General features: G+C 47.9%; 2 protein-coding genes across 4 annotated transcripts in view; one reads left to right on the top strand and one right to left on the bottom strand.

The window, feature by feature from the left end:
- Nucleotides 1–9,225, bottom strand: part of BMX (BMX non-receptor tyrosine kinase) — a 51,882-nt gene extending 42,657 nt beyond the window's left edge. For both annotated transcript variants that reach the window (XM_055338183.1, XM_055338184.1), the window contains exons 1-3: nucleotides 9,108–9,225; nucleotides 2,990–3,136; nucleotides 1,903–2,007 (exon numbers count right to left, since the gene is read on the bottom strand). In XM_055338183.1, the coding sequence (XP_055194158.1) occupies nucleotides 1,903–2,007; nucleotides 2,990–3,136; nucleotides 9,108–9,110 (255 nt within the window). In that variant the 5' untranslated portion in view covers nucleotides 9,111–9,225. The remainder of the gene's footprint in view (nucleotides 1–1,902; nucleotides 2,008–2,989; nucleotides 3,137–9,107) is intronic.
- A 9,372-nt stretch (nucleotides 9,226–18,597) lies between these two features.
- The window catches only part of PIR (pirin), a 105,349-nt gene continuing 104,171 nt past the window's right edge, over nucleotides 18,598–19,775 (top strand). The window contains exon 1 of one of the 2 annotated variants that reach the window (XM_055338858.1): nucleotides 18,598–18,761. The gene's annotated coding sequence lies outside the window, so the exon portion shown is untranslated. Of the gene's footprint in view, nucleotides 18,836–19,775 lie in introns of both variants that reach the window. The other variant, XM_055338857.1, reaches the window with a different exon arrangement.

The raw sequence follows: 19,775 nt of genomic DNA, 5'->3' as shown, positions 1-19,775 counted from the left end.
GGGAAATATCAGAAAGGGAGACAGAACATGAGAGACTCCTAACTCTGGGAAACGAACAAGGGGTGGTGGAAGGGGAGGTGGGCGGGGGGTGGGGGTGACTGGGTGACGGGCACTGAGGGGGGCACTTGATGGGATGAGCACTGGGTGTTATGCTATGTGTTGACAAATTGAACTCCAATAAAAAATAAAAAAATATCTTCAGGGATGAAATGCCCTTTACTATTATTATGCCATCCTTGGCAATTTCTGTATATTCTGATCATTATATAGTTGGTGCTTATACTGAGTAAAAATCTGCCTCCCTGTTACTTCATTCCCTGGGGTCATGTCCCTCCCCACGAAGTCCCCAGCAGAAATCATTCTCTCTTCTTTAAGATGCTTGTTTAAATGTCAGAACATTATAACGTCTTCCCCAGATCCTTCTCTAGCTTACTCAGTTTTTGTGAGTAAACGATACAGACCCTTTATTAAATATCTACTAGTTTTTGGGCTCTTTCCTAGATACTTTAAGATCTTAGTCCTATTTCAACTCTGTGAAATATGTATGATTATTTGCACTTTGCAAATGAAGGCACAAACTCAGAGGGTTGAGTGTGTTGCCTATGGTAACACAAGTCCAAGCTGTGGGGTTAAGGACTCTGTGTGCTTCCAAAGCCTGTGCTCTTCTGAGTGTTCCATGCTTCCATGATACAAATTTGAAGCAACTTTCAAGAAACCCTCCCTGGTTTCTTCCAATTGGGCAATGTTCACTTTTAAACATTGTATGGATTATTCATCAACCAGATGACTTTATTTCATTTTTGACCACAGTTCCCTCGAGCCACTAACACTGGGTTGTCTGACCCTCGGAGGGACAGTCCGTCTGCCTTTAGATCAGAAAAATAAGTATCAATGATATGATAAAACTAGGGCATGACTTAGATCAAGCCATTTCCTTTTTTTTTAAAGATTATTTACTTATTCATGAGGGACACACACACACACACACACACACACACACACAGAGGCAGCGACACAGACAGAGGGAGAAGCAGGCTCCATGCAGGGAGCCCAATGGGGGACTCAATCCCAAGGACCCAGGACCATGCCCTGAGCTAAAGGCAGACGCTCAACCTCTGAGCCGCCCAGGTGCCCAAGATCAAGCCATTTCCAAAGGGTACTGTAGGCACACTCTCTGCACCATGCCCCTGCTTAAAAATACTTCAGGGTAAAATGCAAACTCCTCGGTATGCTGTGCAAAGCCTTTCATGACGTGGCCCCACCTACCTTTCCAGGCTTGTGTCTGCTTGTTCACAGGGCCCCTTTATTCCTAAGGAGACTTGGAGCTCTCCCAACATGCCACACTACTTCACCTATAGCGCCCTGACTTCTGCTGTTTCACTGCCCTTCCTGTTTATGCTGGGCCACACTTGTCCTTCCTAACCCGAGTGTCACCTCCCATAGATAATCGTCCTGACCTCTTCGAGTGAGGAGTGAACTTCCGCTTCTGGGGGGCACCATGGCTCCTCTGCAGACCTTCATCTTAACACTCACCCTCACTGCATTATAACGATCTGCAAATGCCTTGGGGAGGAGGACGCATTTGATTCCTTATATGGTGTGCCTCTATCTTGTAGCCCCCTGGAAATGCTCCACAATGTTTGATGAAAGAGATTGTCAGGCCCCAAGGCAAGTCAGGCCACTGTGGCTTACTTGCTCCTCTTTCTTTCTCTCCCCCTAGAGAAAGCAGATTGGTAGATAGAATTTCAGGAAAATGCCCAACTCCCATCTGGGAATGTTCCAAGTCTTATCATTGTCTTCATCATTTTGCAACATCTTTAGTTATTGCCAATATGTTGAGTTTGTAATAGAAAATATTAAAACAAAACCATCCATCCAATAGAATGTTGTCCCTCCCCTTACCTGAAATGGGTACTGTCTCTCCACAGGGGTCTGCTCCTCGAGATTTACTTTCTCCACACATCTGATTTTCTTAATCTCAATTGATCCTTTTTTGCTGCCTCTTTTCTGAATTAAAAACCAAAATATAAGATGCGTAATGCGATACACAACGGTACCCAAAGAAAAGCGTAAAGTGAGGGAGATGGAGAGATGGGATGGGTATGTGAGAATTCTTCCAATTATTCCATCAGAGTCAAAATCCAGTGGCAACAGAATATATTTTCGAGTGTGGGCACAAACTAATATGCTCCTCCAAAAGCAAGTCGAGAAGCAGCAATTAATTTTATTTTAATAATCTTGAAACATATTTCCATCACCTGCCATGTGCTTAGTCTATGGAAAATCAGGATTTAACTCCAGAAAGCATCTTTTAAATTTTTTTTTATGGGTCGGGAAGAACAGAGAGAGGGAGAGAGAGAATCCCAAGCAGGCTCCATGCCCAACACAGAGCTGGATGCCATGCTTGATCTCACAACCCTGAGATCTGGACCCAAGTCAGAGGCTTAACCAACTGAGCCCCTCAAAAAGCATTTTAATTTTGTTTCAATTTTAAGACAGTATTTTAGGACTTCTACTCTGCTAGAATTCTCAGTTGTATAGAAATAGTTTGATTTCCAGCATGGTGTTAAGGCGGTGTTTCTTATCTTCAGCACTATTTGGGGGCAGATAACTCTTTATGATGGGGGCTGTTCTGTACACTATAGGAGGCTTAGCAGCATCCCTGGCCTCTACCCACTAGATTCCAGTAGCTCACTACACCCCCCCTCCAAATTATGATAACCAAAAATGCCCTCTCGGGGGCCAGATCACCCTCAGTCGAGAACCAGTGTTCTAAAGTTATAAATTGCCTTAGTAAAGTTAGCCAATATTGTAAAACCTTTTATCTTGAATTAACCATACCTTCGTTAAGACAATGTAATAAGTGAAGTCAGGTTGATCTTTACTGTGTGAGCTAAGAAACCTGACATTGTTTCACTGTCATTCAGCACTTTGTGGAGACTCAAGAAAAATAAATAGTACAAAAACAATGGAACAAGTAGGGTCTCACCATTTTGTCATATTCATAGTAGGAGAGATTTGTTTTGGTTAAAACAAAAAGCCTCTCTTTGTAATTACTTGGCGACATTTTCTTTTTTTGCTGTGACCTTTTGAGAAGAAGTTCTTCTAGAATGGATTTTGTGTCCATATTGTCGTCCTAAATCAAATAAAATAATGAGAATGAGTGTTTGCGGCACCTAGCTACATTCTCTTTTAGCCTTCAGAATTTTTAGTCAACTATTTCTCATTCAGGGATAATCTAAATAATATAATTCTTAAAAATCAGATTTAGAGTTAGAGAGGAAATTTTAACTAAGCAGACTCTTAACAACACCTACATCTGTATTTCATTCCTACAGCCTTGGCTCTGACTTTTTAAAAAGATTTTATTTATTTATTCATGAGAGACACAGAGAGAGAGACAGAGGCAGAGGCACAGGCAGAGGGAGAAGCAGGTTCCCCCCCAGGGAGCCCTATGTGGGACTCAATCCCAGGACCCCGGGGATCACATCCTGAGCCAAAGGCAGACGCTCAACCACTAAGCCACCCAGGTGGCCCAGCTCTGACTTTTATAAATAGTGTTGATTTGTTTACAACATCTTATGTATTTTTACTCGCCTCCCACTTTGGATCATAAATTCACCATCTTTGCACTACCCTCCAGACCACCTTATCGAAATTCTCCTTGTTCCTTAAACATTCTATAGGCATTTGTTGAATCAGATTATATATGATCAAACTTTGAAATATTTGAACTCCAGACAGCTCACTATATCTGAAGGAACTGATCAACAAATTTCTCTCCACTAATGTGTCTGGCTGTTTGACCAAATCCTCCAGACCACTGTGAGACTCTGCTATCATTGTAAGTGATACCCACAGTTCCTGATCGTGATCAGATCTTTAACATAAAGGACACGGGTATACTTTTCAATATTTCTGAGCACAGAACATTTAAAAATGCTATCGACATCCGTTTTAAAGAATTGAAAAAAAATTGGCGCCTTACAAAACAAGAACACTCTTGCTTTTCCTTCCAGAGCCATGGAAAACATTAAAGCTTAAGGTATCTCTAGAAAATAAGTCCATCAATTTTCTGGTTCTACTAAGACTGTCACTTCAATACGTACTGTCACCTCAGTACGATATTAAGTCTGGAAAGGAAAAGTAATGTTAAAAAAAAAAGTAATGTTAATTGGTAGGTCACAAGAGAGAAACTTTCCTATGTTCTTCTTCACTTTGTGAAATCACATGAGTATTAGCAGTCAGATGTTCAATAATTTCTACCTCTCTTTGTTTACTGATAATCTGAATGTCATTAACTTTACTCACCTTGCATTCAATCAGGATCAGCTGGAGTTTGCTTATGGGTCCTTAACTTCAACTCTCAAGCTCTAAGCCAAAAGTTGCTGCTCTGAGGTACTCATATTCCCTCTGGCTATGCCAGGATCACGCATTACAAAGAAGATATTTGCATCCTATTTATCACTCTCCATCCGGAAGCATCCACATAGGCTTTGCTCTGTGTGGATGAGGGGGGGGGCACGTGAACCTGTCCAATCACTAAAAGTCACTTCTCACTGGCCCTGAGCATGACAGGCCTACTATGGCAGGGAAGTGGGAGGGAAGGGAGACACATTGGATAAACCATGGTCAAGTCCAGCCAGCTTCCCTCCTGATGTAGACCATAACACTCTAGAAACAGGAATCAAGAAAATCAGCTTATGTTCATTATTTATACAGATGAAGTGACTCAAATGTTCTCCAAGGGCATCATTTGACTTAGAGGCAGAAGTAATGGAGATCTTATCCATTACAAATCTTATCCATTAGTTACTTTTTGTTTTGAATATTGTTTTATCTAGGAAAAAAAGGATAAATCCTTTGGAAAAGTAGAATGGATTTCTTTTGAGCACAGTGGGGGCTATTTGTCGTGGTCACTGGTTTCTTGGCCTCCAGACTCAAAGATGGGCAGAGGCTGGGGGGCTTAGGTAAACCCAGCAGGATCTGGGAAGTCAGGTAACACGTCTTCGTTAGAAACTCTACAAATGCGCCTGTTCAGAGAAGATGATTTTCTACATCCAAAGTCTATGGCCGGAAGAGAATTTCCTTGAAGATTTACTGAAACTGTGGAGGGTCTAGTTTTTTTGAGGTACATTCCCCTTTTGGGGAGCCATACCACATTGGGCACTTGTGGTAAGTTTTAAGATACTTTTGTCTTTTACATCCCTGCATTTAAAAATTTTACTAACAAAGGGTATAAAGAAAACTGTGAAAACGTTTATCAAACGTCTTTTATATCCACTGCTAGAACAGGACTCCTCAAAGCGGAATGCTAGTTAAATAGATCTGGTTAGTTGAATAGAAAGTTTACTTTTCAAAAAGAAAAGAAGAAAAAGAAAGTTTACTCTTCAAAACTTTGTCAGGTATTGAATGAACTCATAACATTAAAAGCACCGTTTTAAAAAATGCAAATCCTAACGTCCCAGGTAGTAAGCAAACTGTCCCAGTACTGCATGATCATACACACACTTCTGTTTATAGAACATTTATATTCATTGCATTAAAGATTTGGGGGGATTTTATCTAAAAATTAATCTGGTGAGTCACAGAAACTGTTGACAAATGAAATTCACAAAGTTGCTTCTGTATATTAAAGGGAAGAACATTGGCCAGACAAGAAAAGTAGCAAGTCCTTGAGCACATTTTCTTCCAGGACTCCAGGGTTTTATGCATGTTGTTGCATCCGATGCGATATAATCTGTCAAATTTCAATAAAGTTGTTCATTCCAAAGTTCCGCCTTTTTAAAAAATATTTATTTGAAAGAGAGCTCAAGCAGGGGGAGCAGCAGACAGAGGCAGAGGGAGAAGCAGATCCCCTGCTGAGCAGGGAGCCCAATGTAGGGCTTGATCCCAGGCCCCTGGGGTCATGACCTGAGCCAAAGGCAGATGCTGAACCCACTGAGCCACCTAGGTGCCCCTATTCTCATGTAACACACACATGTCTTTGGAGACCTTCAAACTTCTACTCCCTCAGCTGGACCCCGGAGCTTCCTAACAAACTTGAAGAACCCCGTTTTGATGACTCATGTTTTGTCTCATCCAGATCAGTTTCTTCTAAGACAGTACCTGGCTCCAGCCTTTCTACCTCTGTTTGCTTCTCTCCCTTCCTTGTACTTCTCTCTTCTGCTACATCAGCCTAGATTCTAAACTGAAGGCATTCCTAAGGTCTCCCCTGGTACAGGAAGAGGTAGTCGGTGATGCCTAATTTTTAGAAACATAATATTTCCTCCCTGTATTAGGACAATAAGTCAACAGGCTCCACTGTTGACTCAAATGCCTGTCCAACAGCTAGCAAATTCGGCTCTGCCTACCCGTGCCTAAGGAATACTCAGTGGGAAGATAAAAACAAAACAAAACCAAAAAAAAAAAAAACACACAAAACTTTTGAAATGAAATGAGATCCTAAAGCTGGTGGTATTAGCCAGAAATCTATTTCCATAGAGAAGTTGGCAGAATTTGGCTGGGCTCTCACATTACCGTCTACATGAAACAGGCACATCAATTTGCTTACCAAATAGGCGGGCTGCCCATTTCCATAAGCACATGAAACTAGAAGGAGATTAAAGTGAGGGGAGGCAAAAACAAAGAAACAAAACAAAAAAACTGGCAGAAATCGATATAGTAGAGGCGCCTGGGGGGCTCACTCGAGTAAGCATTTGCTTTCGGCTCAGGTCATGATCCCGGGGTCCTGAGATCGAGCCCCTGGCTCGGTGGTTGGGCTCCTTGCTCCTCTGGGAACCTGCTTCTCCCTCCCCCTCTGCCCTGCCCCCTGCTCATGCGTGCTCCCCCCCTTTCTCTCAAATACATAAATAAATAATCTTTAAACAAATTTTAGGTTTTTAAAAAAGAAACCAATATAGCATTTTTCTAAGGATGCCAGCAACCATCAGGTAACCTATCACATACCTAAAAGGTGAATGCTAAATTAACACGACTTGGAATCACCAGGATCGGTGAGCATCCGTAAGGAAGCATGACCAGGAGAGAAAGATGTTCAACCCTGCAGGCCCAGCGCACTCGATTCTGAGCCCGCGGCGGGCCAGACCTCGAGTGAATGGTTCCAGAAGCGAGGATCAGCTCTCCACTGCCCGGGTGACAAGAAGCAGACCCGAGAGATGGGTCTCATACCTAATTAATGTGCAAGGTGGCTGGAGGGGCGGAGGCTGGGGGTGTAGGGTGGACTCAGAAGGCGTGGCGGACTTTACACGACTGTCATTTGGGAGCTGGGTCATCCCGACCGAGCCCCTTCCCTGCGCTAAGCTTCAATTTTCCGGATCTGTAAGATAAGATGGGTTATACAGCTCTCTCACTTTCTGGGGCTTGAATGAGAAAGCTTATGTAAACGTTCTGGGTGCGCCCTGGGCGCTGAACCACGATTGAAAAAGAAGAGGGGGGAAAGAAACAACTCGAATGTTAGAGCAGAGTCCATGTTCTCTTTGCCCCGAAAGGCCCAGGGAAGGAGAATTGTTTCTTTTTTCTTAAGATAATCAAGAAAGACATTATGGAAGGAAGGGTGTTAAAACTAGGTCTTGAAGGATATGAGTGATGGTAGCAATAATGATCCTAGCTGACATTTAAGGAAGACTTGCCTTGTGCCGGGCACTATTTAAAGCACCTTAAAAATATGCATTCATTTACTCCAGCGGGGGGGGGGGTAGGCCACCCCCCCACCATCCTGTGGGGTATGTCCTAATTCAGTCACCTTATGGGGTGGTTAGGAAAAAAGCAACAAGTGATAAATCCATGTCCTAATTCCTTATGCTGAATTACTAATACACAGCACTGCTTTGGGTGATACAGGCTGGTGTGGGCAAAAGCACCAAGATGGTGGGTTCAAATCCCTGTTCCATCTCTATGCACCCCGGCATGTCACTTAGCCCTGCTAAAGCTCAGCTTCCCCATCTGTAAAGGGAGGAAAATAGTAACCACCTGGAAGGGTTCTGAGGAGTTAAGAGAAGATGGCAATAGGATGCCCAGCACGCTCACAGATATTCCCAAATTCTATACCCCTTCCCGTCATCACTCCATAGGTAAAGTCAAAAAAAAAAAAAAAAGGACCATAGGAAAAGTTAAAAACTCAAGATGATGAAATGACCCTCGAGGATAATATTTCAGTCTTCACCCTTCTTACCCAGGTCCCGGGGATGGGTGATCACAGGAGGCAGGAAGATGCCCCACGCATTCTCTTGTCAGCAAGCACCTGCCCTGTGTGTCTGGTACAAGCTTTCAATCCTGGGACTGCTTTCCTTAGAATCAGGTTGAAGCAGCCCCTTCCTGTCTGTGTTTTTGTGCCACTAGGTTTCTTGCAAATCAGTGATACGTGGCTGCTACTGCAGGAGTGGTCCGTGGACTGGAGTATCAGCGTGGCCCGGGAGCTTGAGAGACACGCAGACCCTCAGTTCCCCCCCCAGACCTGGTGCATCGGAATCTGCATTTTGGCGAGGTCCCCAGGTGCCTCACGTGCTCATGAGAGTTTGGAAAGCCCTGCCCTAGACCACGATACCCTTGTACTACTTCTTAAACCCAGTGAAATTACCGTGGGCTGCAAGAACTTTCAAAGGTATCTGGCCGTGACCGTAACCGAAAGGCTCACCTGCCCCATCTTCCCATCACCACCTAAAATCCACCCCCACCCCGAAACCCCAGACTCTGGAAGACTTCAGGAACCTGAGAACAAGCACTCATAGCGAAACGAACACCATAAAAACCCAGGTAAATAAAAGAGGGTCAGAATGACACTTCTCTGGCTTTTCGGAAGCAGTTAGGAAGCCAACATGCAAAGTCACGGAGGGGCAATGCCTGCAGAATAGCGCGGAGAAAACCAGCAGAGGAAGCACCCAGGGCTGGCTGGAGCCCACGGCCGTGTACACCACCTGACAGCTCCCCTGAACGAGATTTTGAGCTGGGGTGGGGGTGGGGGGTGACAGTAAAACCGCAGCGGGCCTCCCAATTACACGGTCTCATCCAAAGTCCCCGGAGGAGCCCCAGCAACGTCATATGCATCACTCTGAACCTGTTAGCCTGTCGGCTATGACCTCGTGTGGCCACCTGCCGCTGCAACGCACCATTGTGGCTCTCGATCGGCCGCCGGGGGTCCACCGCCGAGGGGTCAGTCTGCTCTTGCACGCACACAGGCGCGGCTGCCCTCCTTCCTTCCAGCGGCAGCGGACCGTCTCACATTTTCCCGGCGGCTGGGTCCGAAATGGCTACATTACTCAGTGCCCCCAAAACGTTTATTGTCCTGCAAGGGCCTTACACAATCCCACAGGAAACCACGCTCAGCACTTAGCCAACACTTGTTGATCTGATTGAATGCAACACAAACGGAGACAAAAGCGTGTTTCATAAAGGTTCCAATTTTGATAACCACAGCGCCTGCTTTTCCCGGGCAGCCCTTGGGTTCGTGTGATAACCCTGCCTTTGTTTAGAGAGCTCTGCGCTGGGAAGGACAAGAAACTAGCTCGGCAAAAGCCCGCTTCTGACGCTGACTTCTCCCACGAGCCAGGAAACCATGAGGTAACGCCAAAGAGCGCAGAGAATAAGCAATGAGAACTGCAGCTCACCGCTGGACGGAGGGGGGCCGGGGGGGTGGCAGAGAAGGACGGTAGTGTGCCCGAAAAGGAACACATGGAACAATTATTCAGGGACTCCCCAAGTGGAAAAGAGATCGCTCTGGCTAACGTGCCAGGCACCCAGATTGCGGTGAAGGAGCGTGAGTCCCTCGACATCGTTAGGACAGTATGACCACTCTTGGCCCTCCTCGTGCCACCCTCCTCTCCGGTCCTCACTGACGGGCCATCTGTAATACGTCTACTGAATTCTTCGAGGCTCTGCTCTCCACGGCCAACCCCCCGATCATCCCTCTGCTATGCAGGGACACGCCGTATCAACTCACACGTGGTCGGCTACGTGAGCCTATTTGGAAACATCTATGGGGTGATGAAATCTTGGGTTGGCCGCAGGGAGCGAAGCTACCGACTCTCCAAGGGGTGGTCTGTTGAGCGGACGCGTCCTGCCCGGAACCTACCATGTGCCAAGGGCTCCGCGAGGGGCTGCAGACCGTAGTAGGCCGGGCAGGGGCAGCCCGCACCTTCCAGGGCCTTCTGTCCACCGCAGGCAGAGAACCCCAAGGGAAGGTCTAGCTGAGTAGAGCGCGTGGAAAACAGCTTGGCCGAGGCGCTGTTGACGTTTCTGCTTGAAACCCGCGTGGTTCGGGAAGGGGCAAAGAGCCCTTCGGAAGAATTCGCAAGAGGGGAGCTTACACCCTGAGAGCAAATGAGTCGCGGCTGGAGCCCCAGTAGCTCTTCGGGCTCTGGGAAGGCAGTAGGCAGTCATTCCAGAAACTCGGGGTGAGGCCAAGGACCGTGGCGCCGCTACTTGGCCACATAGGTGGATGCTGCGCTCTGCGATGTGTATTTAACTCCACTGTTTAAACATGGTCCCCTGGCAGGAGATCAATTCTAGAATGGACTGTCAATTTCGGGGTGGGGAAGGAGGTAGTGGTAGCACCCTGGAAACACCTGGGCACAGTCTCTTAGGATCCCCATCCCTTCTGGGGCCTTGAGAGACTCCAGGGCAGCAGGGAGGGGTGGCTTCCTCTGAGTCAAGTGTCATAGATTTATTGACTTACTCCATTCATTCCCTTCCTCGGCCGCTTCGCCCCAACCTTCCCTTGGCTCTGGAAGGCATTTTCCGTGCCTTCAGCGTGATTCTAACCCGTTGTTAGCAACCTGCTGCTTCGATCACATGATTTAACTTGTTCCAGTTATAGCCTACATGGTCACCTGTACCCGGTGAGACCCTTAGGAATGTTCCCTAAAGCTTGTTCACGCAAGCCATTAACAGGCGATGAGCTTCTGCAGGGATGCATGAGACAATTCGACTTTCTGAGGTAAACAAGCTTGTCCACTTGGGAGGAGTAGCGCTTATCTTTAGCTAAGAAAGAACCTGGAAGGATCCACTGTGTGTGTGTGTGTGTGTGTGTGTGTGTGCGCGCGCATGCGTGCGTGCGTGCGTGTGTGTGTGTGTGTGTGTGTGTGAGAGAGAGAGAGAGAGAGAGAGAGAGAGAGAGAGAGCTCACCACCTCTACTGCTACTTGCTGGTCTAAGTTGCCACCATCCGTCACCTGCAATGTCGCCCCTGCCTCCTGGCTGCTATCCTTGCTTCGGCTCTTGCTCCTGGAGGTCTGTTCTCCACTGGCTAGCCAGAGCGATTCTTTCACAAGCAACTCGAATCCTGCCACTCGCCCAGTCTGAGCTCTCCATTGGTCCCCCCTCTTCTGGTCCCCGAGTGCGGTCTCTAACATCATCTCATCATGATTCTCCTAAAGCTGGCCTCCTGGGTACTCCTACACTATTCTAAGCACTGTCTGCCCCAGGGCCTTTGCACTGGTAGTTTCCTCTGCCAGGCAAACTGTCACAAACATCTATCTGCCTGGTTCCTTTGCTCATCTCTGGGCTTTGCTTCAAATGGCATCCTCCTAATGAGCCCTACCCGGACCACCTTGTTTACTACTATAACCTCTCTCCACCCAGCACTGCCAGTCTCCCTTACTCTGCCCTACTTTGTCTTTTTCCACAGCACTTAACACCTTAAAACCTGCTACATGATTTATTTACTTACTACTTTTTTAAAAAAGATTTTTATTTATTTATTCATGAGAGATACACACACACACACAGAGAGAGAGAGAGAGAGGAGAGAGGCAGAGACACAGGCAGAGGGAGAAGCAGGCTCCATGCAGGGAGCCCAACGTGGGACTCGATCCTGGGTCTCCAGGATCATGCCCTGGGCTGAAGGTAGGCGCTAAACTGCTGACCCACCCAGGGATCCCCTTTTTTATTACTTTTAATGTCTGTCTCCGCTTTTTAAAGAGCAAGTCCTGGGGACATCTCTCTGCACCCGGAGCTTTTTCCATGGGCATCTCTTCACTGGGGATGCCACTCCATCACCTCTCGCATGTATTCCCCTGGTGCTAAGAGGATCTCCTTGGAGGTTGGGATCTGATGTGAACAGTCAACACTTATTGGGATGGAACGTTAATGTACCACCTCTCCCAGAAACGCTTGCCTATTAAACCTCAGGCTCAGTGGTGGAACAATTAGACTTGGTTCTTATGAGAGGAGATGGGTAAGTGGGGGATAGAGGTAGACATGAGAAGTTTTGCTGTTCCTTTTTGTTAGGACCTATCCTGATACATACGAAATCTTTACAGAGCCTGTAGGCATGCTATCAATTTTACCCTCTTTTTTTTTTTTTAGTGGAGGGATTTGGGGCCCAAGATGGAGTTGGCAAACTATGACCACCACCTGCTTTTGTAAATAAAATGTATCGGAGCACAGCCACGTCCATTCCTTATATATTGTGCGCAGCGGCCTAGCGGAGTAGTTGCAACAGAGACCGTATGCCTGCAAGATCTCAAATATTTACTATCTGGCCTTCACAGAAAAAAATTGCCAACTCATGCTCTAGGAGAGTCTTGCCAGCTGTGGAAATGACCTAGTAGATTGGAATTAAGTTCGACAGCCCAACTCCACAGACGCTCACTGAATCATACTGTGTACATGGTGCCAGAGTTGGAAGTGAAGAAAATAAGCAAAGGAGGTGGCTTTATGGAACCTTTCCAGCCATGATTCCCACTTTGATTCAAATTATCTTTCCCAAAAATTTATCATGAGGAATTTCGAAATACAGGAAAGGTAAAAGAATTGTACGGCGAGCACCCATACACCTGCCATCTAGATTGGGCAATTAGATTTTGCTCTACTTGCTTTGTCGTATATGTTTATCCAACTCTCTATCCATCCATCAATCCTCCTTTATTGGTCTTACTACTTCTACTGCTACTACTACTCTGATCATTGTTGTTATTTCTGGTGCATTCAAAGGAAATTGCAGACACCAGTACACCTCATCCAGGAACACTTCAGCATCCTAACGTTAATTACCTAGAGGGGTTAAGTCAAATTAGCCTTTTATTTAAACTCCAATTCTGTGGTCTTGAAAGCAGTCTCCATTTACCCAGAAGACATGACCACATAAAAGCCAGAAACTGAGTAAGGTTAGCAGGGTAACTGAGGTAAGTATCAGGGGCATCACTCACCTTTCTCCACTTCCTTGGTTCAGAGATGAATCAGCCTTTCAGGGCCAAGACCATTTTGCTTGTGATGAATTCTAGGAAATTTCTGTGGCTCAAAAGAGAGGGTCATAAGCTGTTTTTTTCTGGAATGCTGCCAAAAACCCATGGGAAAGATAGGAACACAGTCCTGAGTTTCATGCAATCAATGGTTGATCACATGTAGCTTCTGGGTCAGAAGCCTGGGTGCTAGAACAGACCTGGTCTGTGCAGATTGCTCTCACGAGGGTGGAAGTGGAGTCACTTATCCTCATCTCTGCTGGATGTATGTGGATGTCCTCAACCACCAGCACGTTAATGACCTTTGTAAACTAATGCTTACAAAACACTCAGTGTCTGATTTGGAGCCGATAGATTTCCTGGGTTTGGTGAGTCTGAATCCCTAACTTGGAATATTCCAAAGGCATTTGTCATTTAATGAATGGCCGCTACAATGCTCTGGGAGGCAAATTACCAAAACCTGACCAATCTGTGAGAAAGAATTTTTGAGCTGCGTGCTACAAGGAGGAGAACATGGAAATGGTGAAATATAGAAGATATCTGTGTATTTACGTAAAATGTACCTTGGAGAAGAAAAATCAATAACTCAAACAGAAGAGAAAAATAAACTGAGGAAAAAGTTCAAATAAAGTATGTCGACAATGTGGGTGCCTTTAAATATTATAATGGTTTTACTTAGAATCATTTAGGGAAGGCTTTCTTTGCTGTCATGTTGGCACAGAGTTTTTTTATGCTTCACAGGAGCCTGAGGGCCATTGATCTAAGTACACACTCATATGTCCAGCTGCTCGTTGGGCACCTCCATCTGGATGGCCAATAACTAGTGTGAAAAGTGTGCCAAGCTCCACATACAGGGTCACACTTCTCATCTCCAAAGTGGGCCCCTCGTGGAACGTTCCATGCCCCGTATTCCATTTGAAAACATTTGTCCCTCTCTGACCTTGGTTTGTCCTCAGTTTAGGTCTCCTAGCTTTTCAGCCCTGTTCTTTTCCTCCACGGGGTCTGCAAAGAGAGTTCTGTGCCTTGCCCTGCCAACGCAAGCCTCGGGCTTAGTTTGCACCCATGACCGGCCTCTCAAAGACAAGAGGAAAGAGAAGCTCGGGCTCCTGTTTCGGTTTCGGAGGCGGAGGGTGTTCTGAGTCCCAGAGGAAACTCTGAAAAGGTGATAAACTGAAAGCGTCCCCAAGAGTGTTGCAACTCTACTATGGAAGTGGGTAACAGCGGACAGTGAGGCCCTTCTCTCCTGCTTCCTTTTAGTGCAAAGCTCTCCTTGTAAATGCTACTTGTAACAGAGGAGCCTTTCAGGACACCTGAACCCCCAGGGTCACTGCGATGGCCTGGGGCATGCCACTTTTGCTCTCTCAAGTTTAATAATCCTTTAGCTTGCCGGGTGGCTGGTCACCTTGGTAACAACATCTAAATGGACACAGCCACGTTCTAAAAGAGTAAATCTTCATAAGAGTGTTTTTTTCTTAGTCCAGAGAGCTCTAAAAACCCACCTCCTCTCCTCTTGCATGAAAGTATATTTTCCATTTGTCTAGTATCACGAGACAAATGACCCAGAAGCGGAGCGGCCTAAAGCAACCGCTTTTTCTTTGCTCATAGTTCTGTGGGCCTGGAAGTTGGGAAGGATGCAGTTGGGTGTTCATGTCTTATTCGCCTGGCATGGGCGTCTCCCAGAAAGGTGGTTTCAGAGCCATTGCTCTTCTCACATGGCAGCTGCTCCCAGGAAGCAGCAAGCAGAAGCCATCGGGCCATCTCAGAGCCACGTCCAGAACTGGCACAGTGTCACTTGCACTGTATGGTATTGGTCAGAGCAACCACAAGCCCTGCCTAGACTCAGGAGGAAGAGAAGGAAACGCCACTTGGGATGGAGGGAGTATCAAAGTCGCATTGCAGAAGACATGTCTAACGGGACATACTGTTGGAAGTATCATGATCAGAGGAAAACCGAATCTTCCAAAAGATGGCAAACAATGGGTCTGATCGACAACGTGTGGTTGTGATTGCTGCAGGCTGGCCTGGGTCCAGGGCCCCGGCGGGGGTGGGGGTGGTCCCAGGCCGCGTGTAGGATAGAAATCAAACACTGAGCCCAGAGGAAGTGAGAACAGAGTTTATTGGAAACGAAGAGAGAGTGCACGTGGCTCAGAGACTCGGAAGCAAGGAGAGTGAGTGTCGTCTTTGCTCGGGGGTCTGGGGTTTTATTGAAGATGATGGTCTGGGGTACAAGTCCTCTCAGGCATCCAGGAACTGGTCAAACAAGGACGAGGGCTCTGGTGTCCTCATCAAGGTTCTGGAGTCAGTGGTCTTGCAAACCGTTCCTGACAACCTGCCGGGTCACCCCTCAGATGTTATCGATTGTGCTGGAAGACTCCAGAGAAATCGTTAACTCCTGACCTTTACAAGGACGATGTACATTAAGGCACCTGTAAGGCCTGGGTGCGGGTCCTAGCCAGACCAGAAGCAGGAAAAGGAGCAAAAAGGCAGGGTTCCCCCCCCTCCTCCACAGGGCCCCTTCTGTTTTCCTGCCTCATAATAATTGCCATGTCAAACATCTCACCCAGACTTGAGAGGAAGGAAGGTTTCCCAGCGGGAGTGACATGGAAAGCGAGCTGAGAGATGAATGCATATACGCCAGATCAAGGAGAGAGAGAGTTGCAGACAGAGGCACAGCAAGCTAACAAGTGGGGCAATGCACATTTGGGAGCCTAAAAGAAGTCAGCTAGGTGGAAAGAGGGAGTGCAGTGCTTCTGTCTGTGTGTGTGTGTGTGTGTGTGTGTGTGTCCTTGAGCAAGTGTCAGCATGTTGAAAGTGAGGCCGGATTAAAGACATCGCAGGACTCTCTTGAGGGCCCTGAAGGTTTTAGGCAGTTATTCCATTTTCCTGGGAATTGGACAGTGGATTGGCCAGAGGCAAGCCTGAAGGCTGGAAGAGTAGAGTGGCTCTCAGATGCGATGACACATGGCAATCATATTTAAGAGATATTAGGAGTGGAATCCACAGGATTGTAAGGTGGAAGAGTGATGGGATAGCTTGAGTTTCAGGCCCAGGCAATTGGCTAAATTTTGACATTTTTGGTAGCAAATGCAGTAGCATTTACTAAAGACTGCAAAGAGCCAGACGGAGAGCCCATATTTCTTTTTTTTTTTTTCCAGGAAAGGCAAATTTATTGTCACAGAAAGAGAGATTAGTGCTTCTCTTCTTCTTCTTCTTCTTCTTCTTCTTCTTCTTCTTCTTCTTCTTCGTCTTCTTTCTTCTTCTTTTTATATATATAATTGGGAGACGGCTTCAGATGCTAAGTGACAATACTTCATTATGTCATGGGACTTAATATTCATGTGCATTATCTCAATTAGCCTTGAATCAGGTAGAGAGGAAGGATTTGAATCCTGCTCACACATAAAGAATCCGGGGCAAAGTCCCCCGTTCCCTTACTACCCTGTGCTTTTAGAGCAGGGGTCTGCAAACTAGGCCTGCAGGCAAGTCTGGCCCACTATCTAGTTTTTATAGTCCTTGAGCTGAGAGCAGTTTTTACATTTTTAAGTGATTGAAAAAAAAAAGCAAAAGAATAATATTTCATGACAAGTGAAAATTATATGAAATTCAAATTTCAGTATTGTAGAGGCAAGGGCAGGTCACCTCAAGATGGGCCAGTTTTTAAAAAAAGACTTCATTTATTTATTTGGGAGAGAGAGAAGCAGGCTCGATCCCAGGACCCTGAGATCATGACCTGAACCCAAGGCAGACGCTTAAGAGTACTGAGCCACCTAGGCGCCCCCCCACTCCGCAGGCCAGTTTGGCCTGAAGATTATTTTGAGTTAAAAGAGATCAAAACCCAGGAGGTTCAGGAAAAGTTCTTTACCTCCCCGTCAACTGCCTCTATTTACATGGGAAAGAAGGAGAGCCTGGACCCAAAAGAGAGCTACAACAGACATTCCTCTTTACTTAAGAAACTTAAGTGCATCCCAAGGCCACCTTTGTCTTCTAAGCTTGTCCTCTCACCTTCCTGCAACTGCTCTTGCTTCCCTTTGTTTCCCGCACCCCTGCCCCTCACCTGAGCTCAGGAGGCCAGATAAGCCTCCTGGTGCTTCCGTGCCTTCGGAATTTCAGGCTGTGTGGATTCTCCGCCCTTACGAAATGAAATTACATTTCATTTCCACTCGGTCATCTGTCTCCAGTCAATGTCGTTCTTCATTCAGCTAAAGGAGGGGCAGAGGAAGTCCTTCCTCCCCAACAGTAACCCTAATTAAGGTTTTATTGAAACAGCCACACCCGTTTATTTGCATGCCATCCCCGGTTCCTTGCTCCAGAGGCGAGATGGAGCAGTCCTCCCAGAGCTTGGAGGTGGCCTGCGAAGTGGAAAGCCTTTATTTACCTTTTGGCCTTTTACAAAGTTTTCTGGTCCCTGTTTTAGAAGTGCCACTTTCTTTCCTTTCTGGGTCACACAATGAGCTTTCTGTGAGACACCTGCAGCTGTGCATGTAACCCTGGTGAGGAATCTCCGCGGCGAACCGGGCCGCTCACAGGCTCCTGCCACTCCCCACTGCCCTGGGAGGACGATCGCACGCCTGCCCGCTGCGCTCCACGACGACCGAGCTCCTCACCAACTCTGTCCCCACTAGGCTGTGTGTGTATGTCTGTCTGTCTGTCTGTCTGTCTGTCTCTCTTTTTTTTTATTAAAGATTTTATTTCTCCATTCATGGGAGACGCAGAGAGAGAGGCAGAAACGTAGGCCCGGGAAGATGCAGGCTCCCTGCGAGGACCCCGATGCGGGACTCGATACTAGGACTCCGGGATCACACCCTGAGCCAAAGGCAGGTGCTCAACTACTGAGCCACCCCGGTGTCCTGACTGTGTCTCTTTTTTAGGCAGGTGCAAAAGAGTCTTGGCCCTCCTACCGCCCCGCACACCTCACTCTCCCTACTCCTTTGCTTTAAGTACCGAACAGCAGCCTTCTTTTTGCAACACGCTGGAGGGGTGCAGAGGGCACGCCGAGCTCGGTCGGTTCTCCCCACAACCCTAGCAGGCTGGTCTAGCATCCCCATCCCCGTTTGACGGCGGAAGAACGGGAGGCACAGAGAGGCTGAGCCACCGGCCCCAGGTCGCGCAGCGAACAAGTGACAGAGGCCCCGCGGGAACCAACGGCGCCCGATCCGGCAGCTGCCGGGCCCAGCGAGCACCCCCGACCCCGACCCCGACGCCGGGGGTCGCGCCTCTCCCGGGGGACGGAAGGGGCCCCGAGCAGGCAGGGGCGGGGCAGCGGGCGCCGGGCGGCCAGGAAATAAGGGAGCGGCACCCGCAGACCCCCCCCACCCGCGGACTCCCGCCTCCTGCCCGCTGCGGCCGCGGGCGGCGAAACGCTGAGTCACGGTGAGGCGGCGGGCCCGGCGCCCTCCCCGCCCCGCGCCCCGCGCCGCCCCCGCCCCCGCCGCCGGGCCCCCGGGAGCAGCGCGCGCGACCCGCCTTCCCAGCCCGCCGCCGACTCCCGGGGAGGCTCCCAGGAGGGGACGGGAGATGCTTAAATAGGGCTCTGACATTTGGCCAAGGGGAAGGCGGCTTTCCGGTCTGAAAGCCCTGCGCTCGGGTGAGCACCTCGCCGGGTGTTGGCGCGCGTGGAATTCGCGGGCGGGAGCGTGGAAGGACCCAGAAGGAGCGCAGGTAGGGGTGAAGCCCTTACTAGTCGCTTGGAGGCAGGTGGTGACGGTTCTGTCCCGCTCTGAGGATTAAACGCTTTCCTGAGCCCCACTGACCGGCACCCTAGAAGTATTTATTGATCGCCTGGCCCGGGGGTTGGGGGGGCACGTATTCAGTGGCGGGGGGTGGCGGGCAGGTGGCGGGCGGGCGTTGCCAAGTACAGCGCTCGGAGGAACAGCAGCTGACGCTCGGAGCGCTGACGACACCCCTTGGAGGTAGGCAGTCTTATTACCTCTATCTGACAGATGGGAAAAACTGAGGATCAGAGAGGCTTAGCAAGAGGCCTGAGGCCGCACAGCTGGCACCTGTGAAGCCGGGGTGCACCCCAGGCTCTCAGGCTCTGGAGTCTGCGCTTCTCCCTAAAGCACCCCTCTTGGCGTGAGTAGGACTCTCGAAAGGAATGGATTGCCTTTCGCTTGAAGAAGAGTCTTAGCGATTTGGTGGCACTGTCTGCAAGCATTCGAAGTGGGAAACTGATTGATTATGTTGGGTCTGTGATACTCCATTCGGTAGAACTCAGGCCCCCCCAAAAGAGAAAAGTCTTTTGCAATAAAAGCGGAGTATAGACTGGGCCTCAAATACAGGATGCGTTGTCAAGGGCATCTCCTCCGTGACTTTCCTGCTCTTGAAGACTTCCTGACAAAGCTCAGGGCATTCTTGCTGCTTAAGTTGGCCCTGAACTTTAGGGGCACACGGATCTTTGAATTTGGTGACCCTCGAAATTACTTTCAGTGCCAAGATCTTTGACACGATTTTTTAAAAAGATTTATTTATTTATTTATTTATTTATTTATTCATTTATTCATTCATTCATTCATTCATGAGAGACACACAGAGAGAGGCAGAGACACAGGCAGAGGGAGAAGCAGGCTTCCTGTGGAGGGCCCGATGCAGGACTCAATCC

Source organism: Nyctereutes procyonoides, unplaced genomic scaffold (genome assembly GCF_905146905.1).
Source record: "Nyctereutes procyonoides isolate TBG_1078 unplaced genomic scaffold, NYPRO_anot_genome, whole genome shotgun sequence".
Taxonomy (NCBI): domain Eukaryota; kingdom Metazoa; phylum Chordata; class Mammalia; order Carnivora; family Canidae; genus Nyctereutes; species Nyctereutes procyonoides.
This window is presented reverse-complemented; position numbering and strand designations above follow the sequence as displayed.